This window comes from Corvus kubaryi, unplaced genomic scaffold (genome assembly GCF_017639235.1).
Source record: "Corvus kubaryi isolate FWS band 111438036 unplaced genomic scaffold, C.kubaryi_AGA036_p1.0 65477, whole genome shotgun sequence".
NCBI lineage: Eukaryota > Metazoa > Chordata > Aves > Passeriformes > Corvidae > Corvus > Corvus kubaryi.
In genome coordinates, this window is record NW_024582035.1 from 143,482 (window position 1) to 167,844 (window position 24,363).

Below are 24,363 nucleotides of genomic sequence, written 5' to 3' on the forward strand. Positions count from 1 at the left end.
CCATAAAATTTAATACATCCATGGTTCTGAAAAGTCACAAGCACGCTGAAGTTCTAAGAAGCCCAGACACATCCCTTGCTCAAGAACACACATCTTGAAATGTTTGGACTTTTTCTGCCCCATGGCATCATTCAGCACTGCCTGAAAAAGCCACCACATTTGCTGATGTGAGCCCACAAGACTCACATATAGACAAGGATTGGGATGAGGCTGGCGCAGGACATGCTACTAGCACGGACTAAACAAGGAAGAACTTCTTGGAAGACAATTTCCTGAAGCAAATGTTTTAGGGATGGGAAAACAGTTCTGGGAGACCAGGCAGGTCAGGTAAAAAATCCTGAAGAGAGTGACAAACTTGCTGATGACTGAAGCAACAAAGCACATTTCATGGATAATCCAACCAGCTACTTCCAGATCACAAGAAGCTGCTGCACACCCAACTCCCTGCAGAGTTTCCTAGCAGGGGCTGTGTGTGTGTATATACATATATATATATATATATATGTAGATAATCTGCAAAGTTTCTATTTTCTCCTCCTACTTAAGCAAGTCTTTTAGTGAGCAACCTCCTACACTGCTATTTTTACCTGCTCCTAATCAGTGTGTTCTTAAACATTGAGAGACTCTGAGAAGAGCAGTTCAACTCCTCCAGTGCACAGCCCACAACACACTGAGTAATATCTGGGTGGCAGCTCCTTCTCCCATCAGCCAGGACATGATGTCTTGCAGAGCACTAGGGAAAGCTGGCGGTCAAGGCCTGGGGGGATCTCTTCTTATTCACAGGATGCTGAGCTTGAACTGAAGGTTCTCTGAGCACAGATCATTAGCACCATAAGAAGTCAAGTAGAGAGGACTGGATCCAAAGTCAGCGTTTTAAACGACTGATGTAGTAAATAATAATACTGAAAATAACCAGAAAAGCTGGTTAAAGAGTTTACTGCATTATTTTCTCCTCTCCTTTTTATTTCCTTTAATCATAAAGCTTTCAGTTTTCACTTTCAATGAATCATGTTCCATTGCCAGACCCAAACATGCCTGATCTCAGCCTCACAGGAGGCATTAACCTGTGGACATAATTCCCAAAAGACCAGGGTGCCTCAGTCCTTCCAAGGAGTCCCTGAGATTTATGGTAACAAGGAGCCCAAGAACAAGTAGATGGCACCAAATCCTCATGCCAGATGACAGCTCATTAACCAGTGGGCTGCACTCTCAGCTCCTCTAAAGGACTTTATCAGATGGGTGTTTATTTAAGGGGGGCCATTTTCAAATGCCCAGCACTGCAGAGCTGGTGTGTTTTCATGGGTTGTGGTGATACCCTCTATGCTAGAACAAACCCTGATCATACTTTGTCTCTCCTCATCCATTTGTGCAGCCTTGCTCTGAAAGCAGATGCTAAATTCTTTCTTGACTTTCAAGAACACATAGATCTTCCTTTGAAATAATCATTAATTCACCTGATTCCACAAGTCATTTTCTCTTGCAGCAGCATTAAAAAAAAAAATTCCACTAAGGCCAAAAGTACCAAGGGCAAAGCTTCAGATGAGACATCATAGAGAATCAGCACCCCTGCCCCAAAACCCAACTACACTAAAAGTCTTTAAAGGCAGTTCCAATTACTTCAGAAATGTTGCCAGCAAGACTGACTGCACCATGTTTGGGAAAAATGGCATCTTGGGCTGCATGAGAGTGTTCTGAGCAAATCTCAGCTTCCTGTCAACATGTACTATTTAAACCTCTGACATTTTAAAAGTTGACCCTATGGATTGATTGTAGGCAGTTCAATATAAGCATTCAGCACATGATGCTTGATATTTAAACTTCCTAATTCAGATTATAAATGTTGACAGATTTATCTATGACTGCAGTTGACTGGAAAGTATCTGTCCTCCTATTTCAAGTTTCAACATTTTCCCCATTTTTGTAAATATTTATCACACCATTTTTAAAGTTGCTCAAAATACTTAAAACATTTTTTCTAGCACTGAAAATAACAATCAAAGCAATTTCCAAATCAAAGCAATATCCTAACATTTTTCACAGAGTACTTTGTCATAAAGTCCTTTGATTAAAGCTGAAACTTCTCAAGAAATTTTCAATTTTCTTGGAGAATTGATTGAAAACCATGTCAATAGTAATTCTGTAATCACTCTCCTCTCCCATGAGTCTTACACAGACTCATGATATTGATTTTATTCTCACTTTAAAAGTAGAAGTACATGCAGTTGAAATCTTTAAGTAAAAATTCTTACTCAATTTAACATTTGTCATAAAACTAGTAAACAGCAATGTGAAATATTAAAAAATTTTAGCAGGGCTAACATTTTTCAATGACATCACTTAAACATGAGAAAAATATTCTTTTGAAAGCAAAGTCACTTTAGAGAATATATTAATAAAGTGTTTTGAAAGATTTTCATTCTACTTTATATTTTCTTTCTTCGTCCAGCTGCAAAAAGAGCATAAGTGATTTTGGGGAAAATTCTTTAGTATAAATTTTTAATACATAGTTTCCTGACAAAATATTAACACTCCTTACTGCAGTTTACTTCCTATGAGCATCAACAGCAGTAATCACTAGAACATGACCAAGGAAGCTCAAGCTCACCCAGGGCTCTCTTGCCTGAAACAAACAGAGACAATAGTCTGTATTCTCCAAACTCTCTGCAGACTGCACTCCACTTACTGAAGTAATAGTAGGATAACACCACTGAAAGAGAAATGCTTAACTTAGAGGGGAATAGCAGCATGGGTCACACTGTAGTCCTCTGGTACTTCTTCATACCCTGCATTCAGGGCTTGCTGCAGCTCTACCACACATGAAGGGAACTGCACAGGGACAGAGCCACCCCCCAGCACCTGATCCAGATCAGGCCCAGCTGGATACACACAAAGAATGGGCTGGTGCTTCCCCCTCTTCCCCAGAAATTCATACCTGCTAGCAGACCATTTTCTCTCCACATTCATACCATTACAGTCTAAGCAGGGAAAACTAGAAAGCAAGAATCACTTTGTTTCAGTCACATTCACAGTAACATGCAAATCAATATGTAAAACAAACAAGACATTGTCTGGAATTCAGAAAAAAATGGATGATATCTTTGCTGAGACAATCACCACATAAATGCATTTCACAGCCTAAGACTACAACACAAGTGACAGCTAAAGAAAGATAAGTCAGCTCATGTTTATTTTTTCAGGCAGCAAGACTTCAGACCAAGCCTTGGGTGGTCATAATTACATCACAGTCTCTTACAGTGATAAGCAAAATCTGCCTTCTAGCATGTGGAAGCAGGCTGCCAATGTCTGGTGGCAAAAAGTAAGCAGCAAGCACCAGAAACAAGTGTGCAAATAAGCAAGAAGGAAGCTTTTGCTCTCTGGAGCAGTTACAGGAGTCAGGGATGGCATGTTCACTCAGCACATCATCTGCTTTGATCCCTCTATTTATATTCAAGATAGATTACATACAATTACTATGTTTCTATGAAACCTAATTTATCTATTTATTACCATCAGTTCTGTCTCACAACCCCCTGCACAGAAGTTAAAGTTTGTTTACTACAAAGTTCTGCCTCTTTGAGCTGAAGTGGTTTTCTTCCTCACAATAGATTATTAGGCTCTGCAAAGCCAATGAGACAAATCCATGCATCTGTGTTCCTCTGTGCAGTCTCTGTGGCACATGTCTGATACCATCAGAGAAACTTCTCTGAGGTTAAACAGGGCATAACTTTCAAGATTTCTCCCATGATAATTTGTAGTGAAAGAAGTTCCATACTCCAGCTCTGGAGTGCATTTTGACGGCTCAGGGCCAGTGTAGTTAATGGGAGTGTGGGACCCAGCAAGCTGAGAGGACCATGGCCTCACCGTGGAGGAGCACTTATCCATGCAGACCAAAGGTATGCCACGGAACCACATTCCTCCCTCAAACATGAAAACTCTTTGGGAAAGGTAGAGGCCCAAGAACTGCTGGCAGGGGGCTCTTGATCTGGGCACTACTTTCTGTAGCACTGCTTGACTCAGTCCTCACTGTCACTTGGCCTCCCTACTCCCATCGTCCAGCTTGGCTCCCAAGTGTTTCAGCTCCCTGAACCACCCAACCACTACTAGGACTCCAGCTTCCTCTTCCTCCCTTCTCGCATTACATCTCCTCTTGTCTCACCAGAACGTGGCAGGTAATTGCCAGAGATCATTAGGACAGGCAGGAATCTGTACTTTCCTTCTGGGCTAAATACCCAAAGGAGTCTGAAACCAGCTCTACTCTCCAGTGCTTTACTCCCCTGTGCTTGGTTCTGAGGTAGGACTGTTCAAAGCTGTCTGAATCATCAGTTATCCCTCTAAAGAACTTGCCTCCTCTCACCCCTGCAGCATTCTACCAGCCCCACTCCAATCCCCCAGTGATGCAGGGCACCCTCTCCCCAGCAGCCAGGGAGCCCAGCTGAGTGCATTAATTGTTCCCTAGACACTGCCGTGAGGCTGATCCACTAATCAGGCATAAGAAAGCCCTGGGGAAGCTCCCAGAAGCCATCCCTGGAGTAAAACCTGCCATTTTCCCCTCACGCCAGCTCCCCAGGCCACGGCTACAGACAGCACAGCTGGGACAGAGTAGGAGCCTGGATTAAAAAGGAGCAATTAAAATATGGATGGCAGGAGTTATGGGATGCCACTGCCCTCTCCGCCTCTCACCTACCCCCAGCCTATTGGCCTTTAGGAGGTAGGGGTGAGTCAGCCTGGTTGCTGTGAGCACTGCTCAGTCATAGCCAGAACTGTGTTACCAACACCTTTACACCTACAGATGCTCCTGCACAGCACCAGGAATGCTGCCTTGGGAAAAGTTAACTCCATCCCAGCCAGACCCAACACAACACCTCTAGCTGCAGACTCACAAATTAGATCCTTCTATCTACCTCAGGATACACCCAAATAATCAGAAAGTCTTCTTTTGGATAGATATCTTCAATTGAAAAATTAAATAAACTAGGAAAGATGCTGGGAAGAGGAGGAAAACACACTGGTTGCTGATAATAAACAAGCATGTTTTGCAAGCTTTTCCCAGCTCCTTGGCAACCAAAAAAGTCACACAAGAGAGCAAGGGGCAATTGGACAAGTGGTTTAACTGGATGAACTGCTTCCAGAACAATAGCTTTACGTGGATACGGGAAATCTTTTGTATATTCCCACATCTTCACCATCCTGTACTGGTATTACGGGCCCCCAATAAAATCCAGGGAGACTTCAGACAACTTGTATTCAATCCAAAGGAAACAGTGGAAAAACAAGAGCTGAGATCAAGAAAGAGAGACCTTTACCTTCATGTCACTTTTGCTCTTCATTTGTTATGCCCATATTAGAAAATAAGACAGGTCAGGGCCTATTTTTTGGTCCAGAGACCACTTGGCACATCAGGGTCTGCCTTCATCTGGATGAACTTCCTTTCTCCCCAAGACAAGGTGCCAAAAGCAAACACTCTTGGGCTACCCAATCCTCTAAACCAGGTCTGAGTTTGTCTGAAAATGTTTCTTGGCATGGAACACAACATGTCCCATGTCCAATGCTGGGGGACACCAATGGCCAAACCATCACTCTCTCACATCAGGCCAAGCATCCAGGAGCAGTGAACATCCAGGAACATCCTGGACACCACATGACATGAAACAGGTAAGGCACATCCCTCCTGAGGTGGGCACTGGGGTCCCACAGACAGAATTTGCCATCGTTCATGGGCCCAGCAGCACAAGTTTAACGGAGAAGAGTCACTGGCTGCGAGCCCAACCTCTGACAGATTAGTGTCTGTCCTAGAGGCAGAAAATCTGGTCCACAGAGATTAGAAGTGCTCTGCCCATCTTTCTTTGTCAATAACCTCCTGGGGATGGATGACATACGGATCAGCCCTCGGCAGCAGGGGAGGTGGCAGTGGGACAAGGGTGTTTTGCTAAAGAGGCAGTGATGTCCTTCAGCCTGGCTTTCACACACACACCTTTCCTCTTCTCTGCAGTCTTTCCATACAAGGAATCTCTCTTTGCAAGCAGACCTGGTGCTGGCAGAAAGAAATAATCTTTGACATATTTCCTGGGGGTGCTTTGATAATGAAAAAAGAGTTAAACACGAGCAACACCTGACTGGCCTTCCTGCTTTCTTTTTATCATTTTAATTACATTTTTTTTTTAACTGTTTGAAAAAAACCACCAAAAATAAGCAAAACAATGTCCACATGTCAGTCGTCAGATAAAAGCAATTTTGAAATCTGATGCTTATGTAGCTCTGTAGGCACAGTAGATATTAATAATTCAACAAAATATTATAATCATTACTATATTTGGCAGTATAAGAACAGTGCGTTTTAGCAGAATTTCTCTCCAAATCTCATTGCAACAGCCATTAATAAATAAAATGCAATTCAGTGCATTAAATGTGTTGTTTAAAGGCTAAATATTTCATCAGAACTAATTCATTTTAAATAATCAGACTAGGACTCTCCTCCCAGCACCAGGACAAATCTCAGCTCCGTACACTTTCCACACTTAGAAATGAAATTATGTTTCAAAAAGCAAACCACAAATTGAATTCAACTGGAACATCTACACAGCAGCTCTGAGACTACAACCCACTGGATCACATTCAAACAGGCCACAGGTCTCAAAACTTTGTTATGCTGTTTTTGCCACCCAAGAAAATTTAGATTGAAAAAATACAGTAGAACTATTTGCATTTATTGCCTGCCTTGAACTGTGGCCAGTGTCTGATTCCCCACGGGAAGGAATAAAAAAGGCATGTTGGTCCAGACCTCAGCTGCCAATAGCTACAGATAGCAGTGCTTATCCAGTGCTTCCCACCAGCCACTCCACAAGGGCTTTGCAAAGGAGGCCAGGTGCCTCTCACAGGCGGGGAAACTGAGGCACAGAGGGAAACAACTTGTCAGCAGTTAATATAAAGCCTAAAGGCTGAGTTCCTACATATTTCTGCATCCTGCACAAGTGACGCACATGAAAGCTCTACCTCATTGCCCCCTAAGGCACTCATGACTCCATTTCAGTTGCAACTTTATGCTGGCAAATGCTACTTTTTTTTCCCCCTAAAGTTTCTTCTTGTAAATCAGGAATGCGACCAAGTAATTTAGATCTGAAGTGCAACTCCCCCTCCACTCGCAAACACACCCAACCTACCCAGCCATAAATTGGTGAGTTTCTAAATCAGGATGAAGAGGGAGTTTGATTTTAGTTTCTGTCAGCTGGTATTATTAGCAAAAAAATGCTAAGAAACCCATATTAAAAATTAAATAAATGACAAACCAAAACTAAACAACTCAAAACAAATAAACAAGCAAAAATCACACATGTTTTTCAGTTTGAAGTTTCCAGTTTAAAAACTTCTTCAAAAAAAAAACCAAACAAAAAAAAAAAAAACCAACAAACTAACAAACACAACCAAAAAACCACTCTCTAAACTACCTGTCATTTTCTGGCCACCTCCAGAACAGTGTGTGAGCATCCACCCTGCTGACTGACAAACTGACGTCAGCAAGGTAATTCCTGTAATTAAAACAAAACAACATGACCTTACAAGCAGGCCCTGCATCAGACACTATAATCCCTATTTTTACCCATGGAGCTCACTGCTTTCCTCCAACAAGAGCACATAAACACTGCAACCTTCTTTTCACTGACTTTACACCAAGACAGCATAGCACAAAAAAATCACAGGGAGCAGTATTTTCAAGCATGACTTTCTACAGTAAAATAGAAACTTAAGGCCAGCATATTTTGTATCTTCTAAATTGTGCTGAATTTGCTGTCATAACTATATAATAAATACTTGTTTTAACCTTTTAAAATAAAAGTATCAGCTTTTCCATAACAAAAAATTCTTTAAACAATTCCTTAAAAATTAGGGAGATGTGATTTTTATTTTGTTGGTTGGTTGTGGTGGTGTTTGTTTATCTTTTCTAAATCAGAATGCAAGTATGTGCTTTGTCCAAGTCAAAGCCTGGGGAGACCTGTCAGGGTGGTGATGGGGGTTAGGGATTAAACCCAAATTATTTCCCTTCTGTCAACCAGCCCACACACACTCAAAAACACCAAGGTGAGCAGTCAGTTATTTACAGAGCTCTCTGTACTACAAATTCTTGATTCCAGAGAGATGCCAGATACAATTCACTGCCAGATACAGCTGTGCTACTAAGCAGTGTGACATTGGCAATAGATGGACTTTTGGTCTCGTCCAGCATATCTGATCTTATGATCCTGGGCGCAGGTCCAAACCCCATTAAACTCAATATAAATGCAAAGAATTCACTGGCTTTGAGTCAGACCTTATATGACAGTGGACAAGAGCAGCTAGAGATATTTAACCTGTCAAGGAGAAGAGTTAATGGGAGCTTGCTCTAATAAATACACTGCCTTTACCACACTGTCTGTTTGTGCTTTAAGTCATTCATCCTCAAGGGCTAAGGAGCCTTAATTTCTGAGCCAAAATCCAGATTATTTCTCTGGGCTTTCATCAAGACACTGCTGCACCAGTCAGACGAGCCAGCAGGACCTGAGCTAGAGGGGAACCTAAACCCAGGACCAGTGAAGGACCAGCACAGCATGGCTAGAGAGGTCACAGCCAACAATGGAATTTGGGAAACTGATCCAGAGCTCAGGCAAGGAGCAAAGCGGCAAGAGAACACACCACACCACCAGCCAGGATGGTCTCTACCACGGCAGTAAAGAAGCCTCATTTTTGTTTGACGTGCTGTTTGGACATTGCTTGGTGGAACTTTGCAAATGAAGCCCTCATCATCACTCAAAGCTACTTCTAAAGGACTGCATTCCTGGATTGCTCAACCCCTCCAAGAGACACCACTGCTTCACCATGCAGCGTGATGGCTTCTGACACTTGGTAATTTATCACTGTGTTGATGCTTTCCTGGCTGCTGTTATGAAACTCAGGTAGAATCACAGCCTTGCAGATGGAAGGGGCTTTCAAATTCCATCCCATCCAAGCCCACCAGCCACCAGAGAACGGGAAGGCACATGGATCTAATTCTCATCTTACTGAAATTTCATCAGTGTATCAGCACTGACTTTGAAGGTATTACTGTTGCCCTACTCAGCATCAGGAAGATGAAAAATATGCCCTTGAAATAAAACATGCTGCTCTGACAGGAGCTCCTGCTTCATCAAGCTAAGGTCCTTATTGAGGCAAGATTTTATTGCAATACCAAGGATTTAAAACAAGCACAGCAGTTTTATTAAAGAGAGAACAAAAGACAAACCAAAGGGTTCCAGTGACAAGTTGCTCCAGGCAGAAGTGAGGGATCCAGAACACCATGTCCAGTCTGGCAAAGGGATCACCCACAGCACTTGGTCTGTCTGGCCAAGTCTGTGTACTATTTATCTACTCAGCTGAAAAAAAAAAAAAATCTCCTCATAGCAGCTGTTTCTACAACAAGCACAGAACAGCCTGGCAACCCCAGCTCAAGGCTACAGCATAGCACAGTGTTTAAAAGTCTGGTTTGCTAGTTTATTACAAAGGGTTTCCTCCCTCCAAATTCCAGTCAGGTGGGTACTTGTGACCTCTCAAAACAGAAACCCCTCAGAAGAAGTGAAGATATTTAGCTAAGCAGTGAACTGACAGCCCACAGTGGCCCAAAAGGCTTTGAGAGACACCACGTGCACCAGGAAGGGATATCCATCTTCTTCCAGAACAAGCCCAATAGCATTTAGGATACAGTTTAACACTGAGATTTTTATTCTAAATATTCCAGAAGAACAGAGACTTGGCAAGTTCCAGCTTGGCAATTCTCACCCTGAAGTGTTCAAATCACTGGTAGGCAATTAACATCACTGTTTGCATTGCTAATGCACATGCTAGTGCACTTGAATATCCAAGTTTCTCATCAGAGCAAGAAAGGGAGAAAGATACTTGCCCACACTATGGCGATACCTGAGTCTTCCTCCCTTAAGTCACAGACTTAGTCATGTTCCCCACAATCAGACAACTCATTTTCACTGTCCCAAGTTCAGGACAATAGAAAAGAAAATACAAGACAAATGAAAAAAAAAAATCAAGGGCACAAATTAAAGGAGATACATAAAGATACATAAAGACACCTAAAGACCCAGACTAGCAAAACTAACTGCATACAGGAATATTCACATTAGGGTCCTGCCCACACTAGCATAAATCAAGTTCTACTGAAGCAACACCAACATAAAATCACCATAAACAAGAGTGGATTTGGAACACTAACATCAGCTGAACAGTACCCCTTGAAAGGCTAATAGGTATTTACTGACATCCTTCCTCTCCCTTCAGTTAATGCCAGGACAGATCATTTTGCCAGTGGTCTAAAGCTTTAGCTTTCGTGACAGCAATTTATGCACCCTGGCAGGTGAGAATGACCCATTCAGCATAAATAAGAAGGAGAAAAGCCTCCTGACAGTATTTCTCTCCCCAGTTCTTGTCTGAGACAATTTCAAGTACCATTCAGCCATGGCATGTCTAACCCAAATTGACCATGTCCCAGACTCCTGGGAGTCAGATCCCCTGACTTCGAATAATCCCTTTCCTCCCTTCTCCCCCAGCAGGACTTAGGCACAAAGCAGTACATCATCAAAACACTGTCTAAGTTCCCAGTGGCTGTGCATGCCTTGCTCAGGGGACTGGTTTTTTCTCCTCTGGTGCTAATTCCATCTATTAGGTTCATTCTCTGTCCATGCCCTGGGCAGGAGCTGCCGTAGCAGAAGGATGCCCAAGAAAAATGCATCAGGACAAGTCAAGCACAAGCGTGCCTCTGGAGGCAGACCATTTAAATAAAGAATGAACCAGAAAAAGCTGCCAGCTGCCCTGTAGCCAGCACTGTCTGTCAACAAATATTCACCACAGGGGACTATCACAGGAGCAAAACACCTTCTGGCCCATGTTCAGGAGGGAGAAAGCAAGCACAAAACTGACCAGTGTGCCACCCCAGGGACTGGCACAACCTGGTGTCAAAAAGTCAGAAACAGCAGAAAAGGCCACATCTGCCCCAACACAACTGATCATCTATGGTCTGTAGAAACAAGCTGGCAGGGAATGCCCACACTGCCTCCTCTTCAGAAAATTCAAATTCCATGTATGAAGATGAAAACAATGGCAAAGTTCTGCATCTGTATCATATACATCATCCTTTAAAGACACAGAATTTGTGCAAGGTGCTGTACATACAGCTGTGTGGGGAGGAAGCCTCTCCTATTCCAAATGTTTATCGTTAAACATAGTTTTCTACTTCTCTCTTAAAACCCTTCAACTCCACTGGCATTTTCTGGAAAAGAAAAAAACGTTCTTAGCTCAGGACAAAAAAGGTTGAAAGGAGAGATCCCAGTTAATTGCCAGCTCTTTCCCGCCTTACTACCATTCCCTCCCATCTCCTGATCAGTGAGATCTGCAGACCAGAGCAGAGCAGCACTGAACCAGGGAGGACACGCGCTTTAGGAGAGCTCCAAATTCATCACACCAACAACCACGTTCAGCCTACGGAACCTGATGTAACTGAGGGTTGCCAAATCCAACTGTGACAGGCACAGAAAAACCTTCACTCTGACTCATACCAGAGGCTGTACAAGTCACTGCCACTGTGCAAAGGCCATAGCAAAGGAAAGAGGAGGAAGGGACCTGCAGTACCATATAATAGCATCAGAGCCCACAGATTACAGCAGGGGGGTGTAGAGAAGGAACAGAGGAAAAGCAGGAAGAATCAGACTATGGCCCCAAATCATCCCTGGCTACATTTTCCTAATTACATAGTTATATACCTAGTTCTATAGTTATCAGGTTACATATCCTTACACACATGTAAACATAGGCATAGTGTCCTCTACATTTCTAAAACACTTTTTTTCTTTTAAACCACGTAGTGATTAAAAGGGGATTTTAAAAGATGTAAAAAAGCACAGGAAGCTCCACTCTGTCCCCTCCCATCCTACTCTGAGCTGCCCTCACACAGCTGATTTTGACAAACACAGGTACAGCAAGCTTTGTTTTGTTAAACCTGTTAGGTACCAAGGGCAATAAATGTTCCAGCCAACTCTCTGAGGTAAGAATGCACAGCATTAGACAGGGCTAGAAACAGAAACAACAGGACTGAACACTTTCACACACACATCAACTCACTCCTGCATCCTCACACATTCCATGGATCAGCTCTGGCCTCTCACCCTTGTCTCCCCCAGGGTGAGCACGTGAGGAGAACTCTGGCTCATTCCAGCCTCAGAATAGCATCCACTTAGTCAGTGACTTTCATGACTGTTAAACTTTGTCTTTGGGAAAGAAAATAAGAACCTCCTCTTTTACAGAAGACGTAGCATTCTCAAATGATTCACTATTTTACCATGCAACATTTGATCTCATTCTGCAGAATTAGACCTGCCTATTTCCCCTTTCTATGAGTTGTTTCTCCATCTCCCCAATCCAGTTTATTGCCTGTTTCCAGTAGCACTACAGGAAGCACAAATAAATTTTTTTTTTTTTAAATCCACAGAAAGATGAGAGCCCAAAGAACAAAACCTCAGTGCAACTCAGAAAGGCAGGCTTTGTTAGTTGCAGTAACAAGGAGGAACAAGTAATGCAGATAATCTGAAATTAATTAAAGGGAAAAGCACGTAGCATTGAACCTGCCACAAAGAGGTGCTGTATGAGCAAGCTGAGAATGCTACACTATCAGCAATGTTGCCTTTGATTAAAGGAACTGAGTTTTCAGGCAGGGTAGCAAAAACCAACATGAACACTTAATTACGAAAATTAAGAACTCCTCAGTGCTGATGCTGGAGCTGTGGTTTAGGTGCCTTGAAAAAGAAACAGTTTCTGCTTTGGATCAACAGACCACGCTATCTGTGAGTTAGCATAGGAGGGATAACTTTGGAATCTTGAGACCAATTTGAACTGAATTCAACAAGGGATAAAAGGTCACAGAGGTGCAGAATTGCTCTACGCTGAGCTGAGGGAAGAAGCAGGCCCCAAAATAGTATCTGGCCAGAACCATAAGCCACCCAGTGTCCACTTTCATAGCTGGCAGGGCTCCAACTGATTGATTCATCAATCACAGCCAGCTCTACAGCACACCTGTAATGCTCAGCCAAGGATACCTTGTGCCACTCATAACCCCTCCAAACAGGCAGCAGAAGGAGGGATCATGACAGAGATGACAGAAGACACAGAGAGAGAGAAGAGTCCTGGAAGGGCACACAGTTAAGTGGCTGCAAACTTCTTTTGCTTGACAAAATGACCAGGCATTTTACTCATTTCCTGGTCCTTCAGAGAGCAGACAGCTCTCACAGGTCAGATAACAAAGTGTTCAGCATGGCTACTGGGACAGGGCATCAAAAACACTCAGCAGAAATCATAATCTGGTGGGCTGCCCTGGCCAGATCATTTTCTGCTTTATTCCATATCCCACCGTTTTCTGAAAGCCCTTCTGTTAAAGGCTCAGCTACTCATAGGTAGCCAAACAATCTCTATTATACTTCTGTGACACCTGATATGGACACTGTGACTGGATGGGGCTTTGTCCTGGTGTTGCTCCAACCGTTGCCAAAGTACACCTGAATAAACATTCTTTCTTCTGAAATACCAGTTCTCTCTAGTAGCATGGCTATCACACCGGTTTGCAATCTCACTGTCTCACAGGCAAAGCTCTTTTCAGGCAAGGTACAAATGTGTTTTTCAGGGCCCCCCAGAACAGCAGGCAGGCCTGCCTCTCCCACCACACACTGTGTGCAAAAGGTGACAGGTCTCCTTCACGTGCAGGCTCACCAGTCCTGTCCTGCACCAGGCTTTTGGCCGAACTGAAGGAAAACCCTGTCCCACTCCAAACACAAGGTTCATGCAAGTTCAGAGAGCCAGTCTGTCTGTCCACAAGTGCCAGGCCCCAGCCCCAGACACCCACCTGCACCCCCATCCATGCTTCCACTGCAGTGTCAAATACTAGCAACATTTGGTTGGTTGGGAATAAAACTAGAAAGACACTGTGGGTGGTAGAACAAGGACATTACTCCTCACATGCTGGCCTAGCCCTCCACCTGGCAGAAGACTGACACAAGGAAACCCAACCATGCCCCACCAAGAGGGCAGAAAGAAGATTCATTTGCCCTGTCTCACTCAGGAGTGCTTCACCTGCACCTGGTGTTGGACAAAGACTTTTCCCCTTTGGCTGTGAAGTGGAACATAAATGGTGGGGAAGCCACCTTAACGAACCTAGAAGCTTACAAGACCCTTGAACTCTGCATCATACTACATTACCCCAGGTAAAATTGCACAAACAGGCACTCAAAAGTACACGTGCTATCATCCTAAATTATTCCAACTCATTCCAAACAATCCACATACTTCAGAGTCAGCTCCCACGCCCCTCATCAGACAGATGTGATGCCTCTCCTGTTTGCATTTCCAATGAAAGCCCAAATTCATGGCTCCCACAGTCTCATCATGTTGATTCTCATCCAGCTCAAAAGGAGCTGCAATTTCAAACGGCTTGATCTGTGAAGCCAAGCAGGTAAAGGGACTGGAAGAGCAGACAAAGATGGTCTTAAAACACTTTGAGACAGAACTTTTCAGTGCTTTAACTTGATCAATCTGTTAATGATTTTAGCTGTGCATGTTCTACTTTTCTACTCTTGAGAGCCCTGTTCTTTTCCTTCTTAAGTCCTCACCTATTTTTCCTTTCTTTCATGAAATCCCTTATAAAAAAAATATACACAGCATCTAAGCTGCGGCAATGAAGTAAAATAAGTCCTTTGTTATTACGTAGACACATCAATACTGAGTAGATCCAGAGTAGATCCCTCCTTTCTTGCATGCCTCAGTTTTCTCAAAAAAATAGAAAAAAAAGGCTTATACTACTGACCTTCCTTTTAATGACCGTGGGAATACACAGCTGAAGCAGGCAGCAGAAGACCTTTATAAGTACAGTCATGTCTGTCATTCTGCAAGCTCCAAATTGGCAGGCTTTGGTGGTAAAGGACAGGAAGACCTGAACAGAGAAATGTCTCCATATACACAGCCATCCACCCCACTGCCTTGTGCAGAATGAATTCACCTCCCAGTTTTCTAACAGGCAAATAAGGCCACAGACCAGCCAAATATGCCTGCACCTCATGGTATTGACCACAGCTGGGGAGGGATTTTTCAAACAGTCACCAACTGCAGGGAAAGACTAACAACCAATTAAAGGTCCCACTCCCTCCCCACCTGCACCCATGAGGTCCTAAAGCATTTTGGCAAGAGGAAGATAATCATGTTTTACACATTCTCTTCCACCCAACAGCTTTTGCAAATGTCCATCCATTTCAAGCCTCAGCAACAGCCCTTCACGTGAGTTAACTCTTCCTTGTAGATACAGAAGCCAAGACATGGGGCAACACACAAACTTTAGGCACAATGGCAAGACCACGAATCACAAAGACAACCTGCATGCACAGCCTGCTCTCCTCTGGCACCCAAGGACGCACATCTGAAATCAACCCATACATTACTCTCTGCCTCAAAAGTCAGCAGGAGCTCTGTGTCAAGTCTTCTGCTCCATTAACCCCTCACTGGGGTCCTCTACCAAATCCCCATGAGAGGCTCAAACCATTTCTGGAGTCTACCAGCAGCACCACTGAAGATGTACCAGCAGTAACCACACGTTACAGACTAAAGCAGTGTCAAAGCAGTTGCTTCCAGCATCCCAAGTTCTTCAGCCCATCATTGACCTAAGTGATTTGCAGTTGCTCGGTCCTAGTTTTTTTTAAATCCCAAACATACATTTTAGTCCCAAAGAGATCAGTATGTGCAACCATTATTCCCAGGAAATGTTTCTTTGTCCCACAGTGAAGTGGCTGGTAAGAATTCAAATTCTTACTGTTCCTCCACATCCACAAGAAATGAAAAGAGGAACACAAACACTAAGATTTGTGCAACACCTTCAACTTCAAGAGTGCCAAGTGGCAGGGACCTGTCAGGGCAAGAGCATCCTCTGTGGATCAGGCACAGGGAGAGAGGTGATGGAGCCCAGTTCTCCTGCCCTCCCCCGTCGCTGTCGATGGTGTGGGAGAGGGAGCAGATCGGCATCGAGGTGGGTCTGTCAGCAGTGACCCTCGGGGGCTGGCGCCGACACAACGGGGCAGGGCAGTGGGGGAGATGCAGGGTGCCGCCAGGACCCGCATCGCTGCCTCCCGTGCCGCACAGGTCAAACACGATCCCTCTCCCACACCGGCTGCACCGCCGGCAGCTGAGGGGGATGCTGGAGGTTTTATAGGCACATGACTCAGGCTGGAGGGGACGGAGCAGATGAGAGACTCCGGCACAGGGAATCCCATCTTCAGGAAAAAGCCTGACAGCGATTAGAGACAGCACAAAGGGAGACAGCATCAATGCACGGGACGGCAGAACGCTTTACCACGAGCGCGTGTCTGGTAGGAGTCTCCTCTCTCACGGAGGGAACCCCAGACAGCGGGAGTTCCCAGAGTCAGTGACTCCGAGCGGGTTTCCATATCGATATTCCAGCAGCCTCTGCCTCCCCAGCACGCAGTCCCGGGCTCCAGCAGCGCTCCCTCCCTTTCTCAGATGCCCACGCTCCCTCTAGCGCCCGGCTCCGCTTCCCTCACCCGGGCAACCCGCACCCTTCCCTCAGCCTGTGCCCGGGGATCCACACCCCGCTGGAGCTAATTAAAACTGCTGCTATTTGGGGCACGCAGGCCCTGTAGTGCTCTGCAGAGCTGCCTGGCCGGCGATTGTGTCGCGTGTCGGGATACGAAGAGGAAAAAACACCGCGACAGCCTCAGTGTCAGGGCTTTGCCACTCGTTTTAGTGGGAGAGCAATCAGGTCTCCTTCAGCACCGAGAGGGATGAACAAAAGAAAGATATGATCACTCAGCATCAATCTGTTCTTACTTTTATTGCATTCTGGGACTCCAAGGGTTATGAGGGCTGGAAATTGACCCTAAAATTTCCATGGCAGATTATTTATCAAATATGTTTATACCCATGCAGCCACGTTCTACAAACATGCAGCAAATTTTCTTTGGTTCCCTCAGTCTCATAACACCCCATAAAGGCAGGAAAGGAAATACTTCCATGCTCTCCTTTTTGCACGGAAGAAATACTAACAACAGTGATGTGGTTCTCCCTGAACATTAAGGGGAAGTTAGGATTTGGGAATTTGTTTACCTTGGATTCCTACACAGAGCTTAAGCAAACCAGGAAAGTTGCGTGCAAAGGTGTGACTGCAGCAAAGTATATTCCGGCTAAGGGATATTTCAGCTTAAATTTCCTGTTGGGGTCCACCAACTATGTCACCAGAGCAGTCTCCAACATGGCTTACAGCGTGGGTCAAACTCGCACAGAGTAACAAACTGAGCCAAGCAAGAGACGGTGAAAGGCTGAGCACAAGAGAGAAGGCAACTCATCTGCCAACACTCCTGTGGCTGTAATTCAGAAAACATAAAGGGTCCACAGGTCTCCTTGCTGTACTGCTCCATGTTTCCTCACCTCTGTACTCATTCTTCAATCTTATTTTCTGCTGCTATAGGATCCTACAGGTTGAATTCTCAACAACAGTAAACTAGCCTAGATCAATCCTACATCAGTTTAAACTGAGGATCCAAACAAATACTTTGCTGCTTTGGGGAATTTCTGCAATTACAGCATTCAATGCTTCACAAGGAACATGTCATTTAATTTACTGTCTTGATTGAGGCAGGTTGGATTCAACACCTTCAAACACACATTCTCACTGGAAAATTGACCAGAGCCCAGCCAAACCCAAGCCTTAGCTCCATAACTGACAGGTCCCCTGCAATGTCTTCAACCAACCCTAACCATGAGCTCAGGCTTGGCCCTCAATTCTGACAGGAATCTGAAATTGTGCGAGTGCTAACTGAAGTAACCATGTACTGCTCTCCGTTCTACGCACAGACACCCAGGGAGCTCAAGGAGCAGTACACCACGGTATGACTTGAGTAAATTCTTGACTGTTTGCAAGACTGATTGCCAGTATCCTTTAGAACAAGTAACACTAAAGATCTTTGCCCTTCACCTGTGCTTTTCCCATTAGGCAACGCTGTTCTGCTATGTTTTCTGAAATCTCTACTACAAATGCAGCTATAAATTTGGAAACTCTCAGAAAGTTTCATCTTCCTACAGCCTTACCTTCAAGAAAATATTTGTTTCATCTCACCTCCCATTTGAGAAAAATCTCCCCCGCCTAACATAAATCTGCTCACACCCATTTTCAAAAGACTTCATCGACTGATTGGGTGAATGTTTTCCATTATGAAAAAAATAATTAAAGAATCATGTAGCTGTTTCTATTTGCATTTAGTCCACTGTGAAAGTTTAGCCACAAGTCCTAGGCCTCATCCCTGATCATGGCAAAGTCTGAGTACTGAGGTCTGAAGAGAAACTGCTGACAGACACCTAGGACAGGAGCAGTTCTGTTTCGTAAGCTTGGAACTACAAGAACATCAACAGTTTGCTGTGCCAGGCAGGGAAACGGCCCAGGGAACAATATCCACAATGGGCCACAAATAATATCCAGGCCCATATACTGGCCATCAAGCTGACTTTGCAATGAAACCAGTCTGGAGAGAAATAACACAAAGAATATTTTCCAGATGTCTTCTCCCTGCCCTACTAACTCAAAGAAACCACAAAAGCAGTTGCCGTGCCAGAGTTTAATTTTCGTTCCCAATCTTCTATTTAAATATTAATTAAAAATGGGTTGGCAAGGTCCTGGAGAAGGACTTAAGTGGCAAGCTTCATTAATAAAGATAGAGGAAAGTGGTAACGCCTCAAGATATTTTGCCAGAGTTGGACTACCTTCAACGGCAGCAAGAACATAACCTAGTCAAAAGGTATTTGAGAAAGAAACAGTCTAGCACAGAAATTAAAATATTTACAAAATGCAGTGCAATTAATATGGTTGCTCTGTTACCATTTTTGCACTCTAGGAGTAAACATTTTAGACTGAAATCCAGCTGGACTTTTGGAGCAGATACCCATGGCTGACAACTAAATGCAGCTTTGCCTGCCTAAAGATTCCCCTTCCTCCCTTCCAAGCATAGCAGTCTATTTGGAATTGCAAATATTGCCCATCACATACTGCATTGCAAGGCATCTTAATGAAAAACTACCTGGCACAGACTGAACCCATTGGCCTCCCCAGCTTGTAATTCTCCATGGGAGTGAGTAATGTCTCAGCATCCAACCACCAGTACATTAGCAGATCACACCAGAACCCTGCCAACAGCATTCAGAGGAATCATTCCCGGAAGAGACAGGCTTCACTGTGAGAACTTGCACAACCTGCTTGTCACTGCCAGCCCCCAGACCTTGTATAGGGTAAAGAAAAAGGATGGGTGGTAATAGGAGGTAAAGAAAACCCATTCAGAGCAGAATGGTTCCCATCAGATCATCATCTTTACATGAGTCTTGAAAATCCCCAAAGACTTTCTTGTACCTTGCTGCAGCACTTTCTTTGAGAAGAAACTTTTCCTAATGTCCAATATGAGGTATGTTGGGGCCGTTAACACATATTAATCCCTCTTCAACCAGTAAGATAAGCTTCATCTTCTCTCTGCTTCCAACGTCTGTAAGCTACTGCAGCACTATTAGCCTCCTCTTTATCATCTTGTCCCAAAGGCATCTCATATTCCAAGTCTTGGAGTCAATCTTGAAACCATATTGACTCTAGAAATGACAGTCACAGGTTGACTGGACAAAACAGTGCAGTGTGGCTGCCGAGATAAAACAAGGCCCCAGTCCAGCGTCTCACTAGTTCTCCTCCTGCCTTTCCCACTTTTCAGGGCCTGGATCATGCTGTAAGCATCAATGCAATTTGCACAAGTAGCAGCTGCACCATTGAAGCACACCAGGCTTCGGGTTTATCTTCTGCACTGCTCTACTACAATGAGCTAAAAAAAATGCAAAACTGACATTTTTCATATAGAATGAAAAAGCCAACCCCTAGGATCACATAGGAACTTGGGCTGGCTTCAGCAACCTGCAATACTACACATGCCTTAGACAAATGCCCTCTCCGGCTCTTACTGGGGCATTATGGTGCATTTCTCATCTTTATGCCAGAAGTTTGAGAGAATTTATGTCAGAATCTGGGAGATGTCCCTGCCCATGGCAGTGGGGATTGGGACTACATGATCTTTAAGATTTCTTCCAACCCTTAATATTCAATGATTCCGTGGAGTTTGCCTCTGGTTACTAGAAAGGCAAGGGCATATACACATGGGATAGCTAAAGTACACAGCGATCATTAGCTGCAGCGCCTCCATAGATGGTGGGCTGAAAATGTCTTCCAGAGAAAACTAGACATGTGCATCTTTTCTTCTCATATTGAAAAAAACCTGCCCACAACACCACAGAAGTTGTAGTAATTCCATCACAGAAAAAGCATGGACAAAATTAAGTACTTCCTATAAAAAGCTACATTCATCAGAGGAACAGCTCTGAAACCTAATGACAACAGTTCCCATTTCCCATTCCACCAGTGATCATACCCGAAGAGCAATCCTAGTAAGTGTCTTTTATTCACTGTATCTTCTTAAAATCTCTTGGAAAACTAACCAAGAAATGAGATAGTGAGATCTAAAACCGTAAGAGCATTAAAGGTACTGCTACCTTTTTTTGCAGATCGTTATCCTAGAAATCAGGGAGAGAGGAAGGAAGAAAAGATCATATGAGGAATCAAATCATCTTCACAGGAAGGTTGGAGAGACCATCTGATGAGCAGAACAAGGAAAATTTCATGCACTAACATAAACATCTAGAGAGGGAAAACAAGTGTAGAGGGTACAACTGCGCACTGAATGGCACATTTGTACACAGCATATGTGTTCAGAGGGGAATGGTTTTGGAAAAAGAATGGCTTGCAGATCTGTTGGGAATCATAGTGTTTTTCATTAAAAATTCTCCTTTCTTTAGAAAAGCTTTGGCAAGAAAACATTTTATCTGATCTCTCCAAGGTCCCTCAAGAGCTTCATGACCTTGCTCAATAAATGCTTCTATTAGGGCAGAGTGATACTTGAAGCCCAAATAGAAGTCTGCTTTTTCTAATATCAGACCCACTGAATTAAGCCAAGTTCCCTTTATACAAGCACAGAGAATATAAACCTCACCTCTACACAAAATAGTATTCTTGTATTTTCCTAACCATTTTCACTTGAAGATCCTCAGGTACTGTATAAAGCAGAAATGAATTCTGCTCCACACCACCACTTTGTGGTAGCTAAGTAGTACTATCCTCATTTAACATGGAAGAGGAGATCCAGAGAGGTTAATTGTCTTTCCTAAGGTCACAGAAAAAGCCTCTGGGCAGGACAAAGCAGAGAACCCAAATTCCCTGATCTCACCAGCCTTTTGCCTCTATAGTAATCCTGACCTCACTATCTGCAAATGGAGAAAACAAAAGTTTGTTGCCTGGAAGGGATTATGTTTTAATAAATTAAATTGGGATTTTAGGGATGTGTGAGAAAAGGGGGATAGGAGATGGACAGAGACTTGCTTTTAAAATAATATATAATATATAATTAATATATAATAAAAATTATTTTAAAAGCAGAGGGTTTTAACATTCTAGGTTAACAAGGCATCCAGCAGCTGCAAAGACCTCCCTTTTGTGGAGTGTCTGCAGATCTACACGTCCCAGTAAAACCCCAATTTTTTATTACCTTCTTCATCTTTGCAAATCCATCCAGTTTTTAGGAATACCCCACCACTAATGCATGAAACTTGATTGATGGTGTTTTTAATAATACATAAGTGACAAAAGCTTAGGTTTTGAAGTCTGTTCAAGTAACAGAATTGTAAAAGCAAGCTGTTTGCCTCTTTACTGCTTTGGCAGCCTGAATACAATAACAGACAGATACATCCTACTGACTCTCCTAGGTCAACTGGCATAGTCATGACACGAGTTAGTATCTGTTGTCCATCTTCAATACACCTTCCTGCTGCTTTACATCTCCCACGACCCAAGAAAATTTATGCTTTGTGATGTGGGGCTGGGAACCAATGTGGCTGGCAAAAGAAGCCACACTGTTTGCCTGAGTGACCTTGGGCAAATTGCTTCATGTTCCTGTGCCACAGACACCCCAACAGTAGAATTAGGTAAAAACTGAGCTGCAGCAGAAAAATAGGCATTGGATTCAGCCTTAGCTGTTGATAAATGAAAGAACCCAGATTCGAGCATATAACTTTCCTGCTACACAGTTATAAAAAAAAAAATCCAATTAATTACTAAATGCAGTATGTTTTCTGGAAAAGACAGGAGTGAAAAAGTCTCAGAATACTAGACCTCATATTAGAAAATTCACAAAAAGATAACATTAGTATTTATTAACATGCTTGCTTCTCCTTCCTACAAACACTACACTGGCAATAAACCAGTCTTTTGCTTTAGCTTGTGCTTTTGAGTTGGAAGCTTTCAATGCATGGTATTTTGAGGTGCAAAATCCTAATGGCATGCCATAAACAATTGAGACATTTTCTTTCATTACTCTCCTCAGTCACCTAAAGTATAAGGAAACTAGTTGTTTAAATAGAATGTTTCTGTAAAAGAAACCAAGGAAGGAGGGAGAATATTGTGAAAATCACTTTCTGAGCTGTGCTTTAGGAAAAAATAACCTTTCTTTCCCCTGCAAATGCCTACAGAATGAGTTTTCTTTGCTACTTTTAGCAGAAATACTCAAAACTATTGGAAATCCACGCTGGGAAGGCATGGGGGAGGCATTTTAGATTCTTTTGCTCAACACTCCTTGATTCAGCAATAAAATGAAACAAAAGAGAGGTGGTTTTCTTCATTACATGGCATGTTATATTAAAAATTAATAGTCCTAGAGACAAGTGTAGTGCTGAAATATACCATACAGCTGTTTTCTCTTCAGTGTTTACTTTCGTCTTTAATGAGAGTGAAATTCATGCCTGGCAAACACAACTGCCTTTAAAAATTGGTTAAATAAAAGTAACATCCACATTGCTGTTAGAATTATTGCCTAAGTAATAATAAATAGACAAAAAAACTTCCAGTCAAAAAAAAAAAAAAAAAGATGGTTGAATTGCACACTAGAACCTGTAGCTGATGCACAGATAGACAGACAGACAAGTAAGTAGACAATTTGCTTTTCTCATGGCTAGTAAGTTCCATGAAGAATGTATCTGAAAATGCAGCCAATCTATGCTGTTAATAGCGTTATACTCATTTCCAATAGTGGCAAAACAATAAAAGAGGCATTTTCAAGGCAGTGACAAGCTATAATAATCAGAATAATGGGAATATTGTCACCAGACATACAGGTTTCCCAGAGTCATTTAAATTACATCTGTTCCCAGACTACATGAGAGTAGAAATGGTATTTCTGACACCAAGTCAAAAGAAACTTTAAGTTTTGTCCACAGCCATCTGCCGGGCGTTGCAAAGCGGGTGTGAGGGAGGGCCCTGCACTATCATGGCACAACATGTGGGCTTTTGGGACATGCCCCCTACACACGCACACACACAATCCCACAGGCTTTCAGGGACACCTCAGCGACTCGTTGTTACTGACTTCGGGGAAAAGGCGTGAGATGCCTTGGATTTTTTTACAAACTTTTCACTGTGCTTGCACTACGTGCCTCCACTCTAAGCTCCTTGACGTGCTGTGGGGCTTTCCGCCTCTTAATGAATTAATGGGATCTCTCTTGCCTCCAGCTCTCACAGCGGGGCACTGGAGGGCTTTTCCACCACCCCTATACATCATTTATCCCAGGCAGGGAGGCAGCGAAGCGTGTCACGGTGTTTATGACATATGGAGAGACGGAGAGTGAGGGTCCCCAGGGGAGCGGCCCACGGGACACGCTGTAGCGCAGCGGAAGGGCTCGGGCCAGCCCGGCCCTTCGGGGCGCTGCGGCCGCGCTGCCCGGGGACCGCGGCTCTGCCTCCGGGGGCGGGGGCAGAACGATGTTCCCACGCGCCTTCACCTTTCCCCAGGAAAACTTTTCTCCTGCGGCCATCGCTCCGTGTCCCACTCCCGCTGGCAATAAGGGCACGGTGCCCACCCAGCGCCCCTCTCCTCCCCGCACCCCGGCCCCGGCGCCAGCCGCGGCCCCGTCCCGCCACTGTCCCGGCTCCTTCCCCCACCAAGCACGGCCAGACCGGGTCGGGTCGGGTCGGGTCGGGTCTGCGGGGCGGTACTCACGCTGCTGTTGTGGCCGGACCAGTGCACCATGGCTTGGTTGTGCGCCGCATCCCCGGTGAGCGCGAAGGTGGTGCTGCTCAGCCTCGGCTCCTCGGCCCCTCGCAGCCGCGCCGCTCTCCCATCCTCGGGGGGCCCGCGGGGCTGAGCGCGGCCGCCGCGCTGCCCCTCGGCCGCGGGCACTCCCCGG

The 24,363-nt window shown here is 44.1% G+C and overlaps 1 protein-coding gene across 1 annotated transcript in view; it reads right to left on the reverse strand.

Moving 5' to 3' along the window:
* The window catches only part of LOC121673524 (VPS10 domain-containing receptor SorCS1-like), a 148,717-nt gene extending 124,360 nt beyond the window's left edge, over window positions 1-24,357 (reverse strand). Inside the window, exon 1 of the mRNA XM_042046883.1 lies at window positions 24,177-24,357. Coding sequence (XP_041902817.1) covers window positions 24,177-24,206 — 30 coding nt within the window. The 5' untranslated portion in view covers window positions 24,207-24,357. The remainder of the gene's footprint in view (window positions 1-24,176) is intronic.
* Window positions 24,358-24,363: the final 6 nt, after the last annotated feature.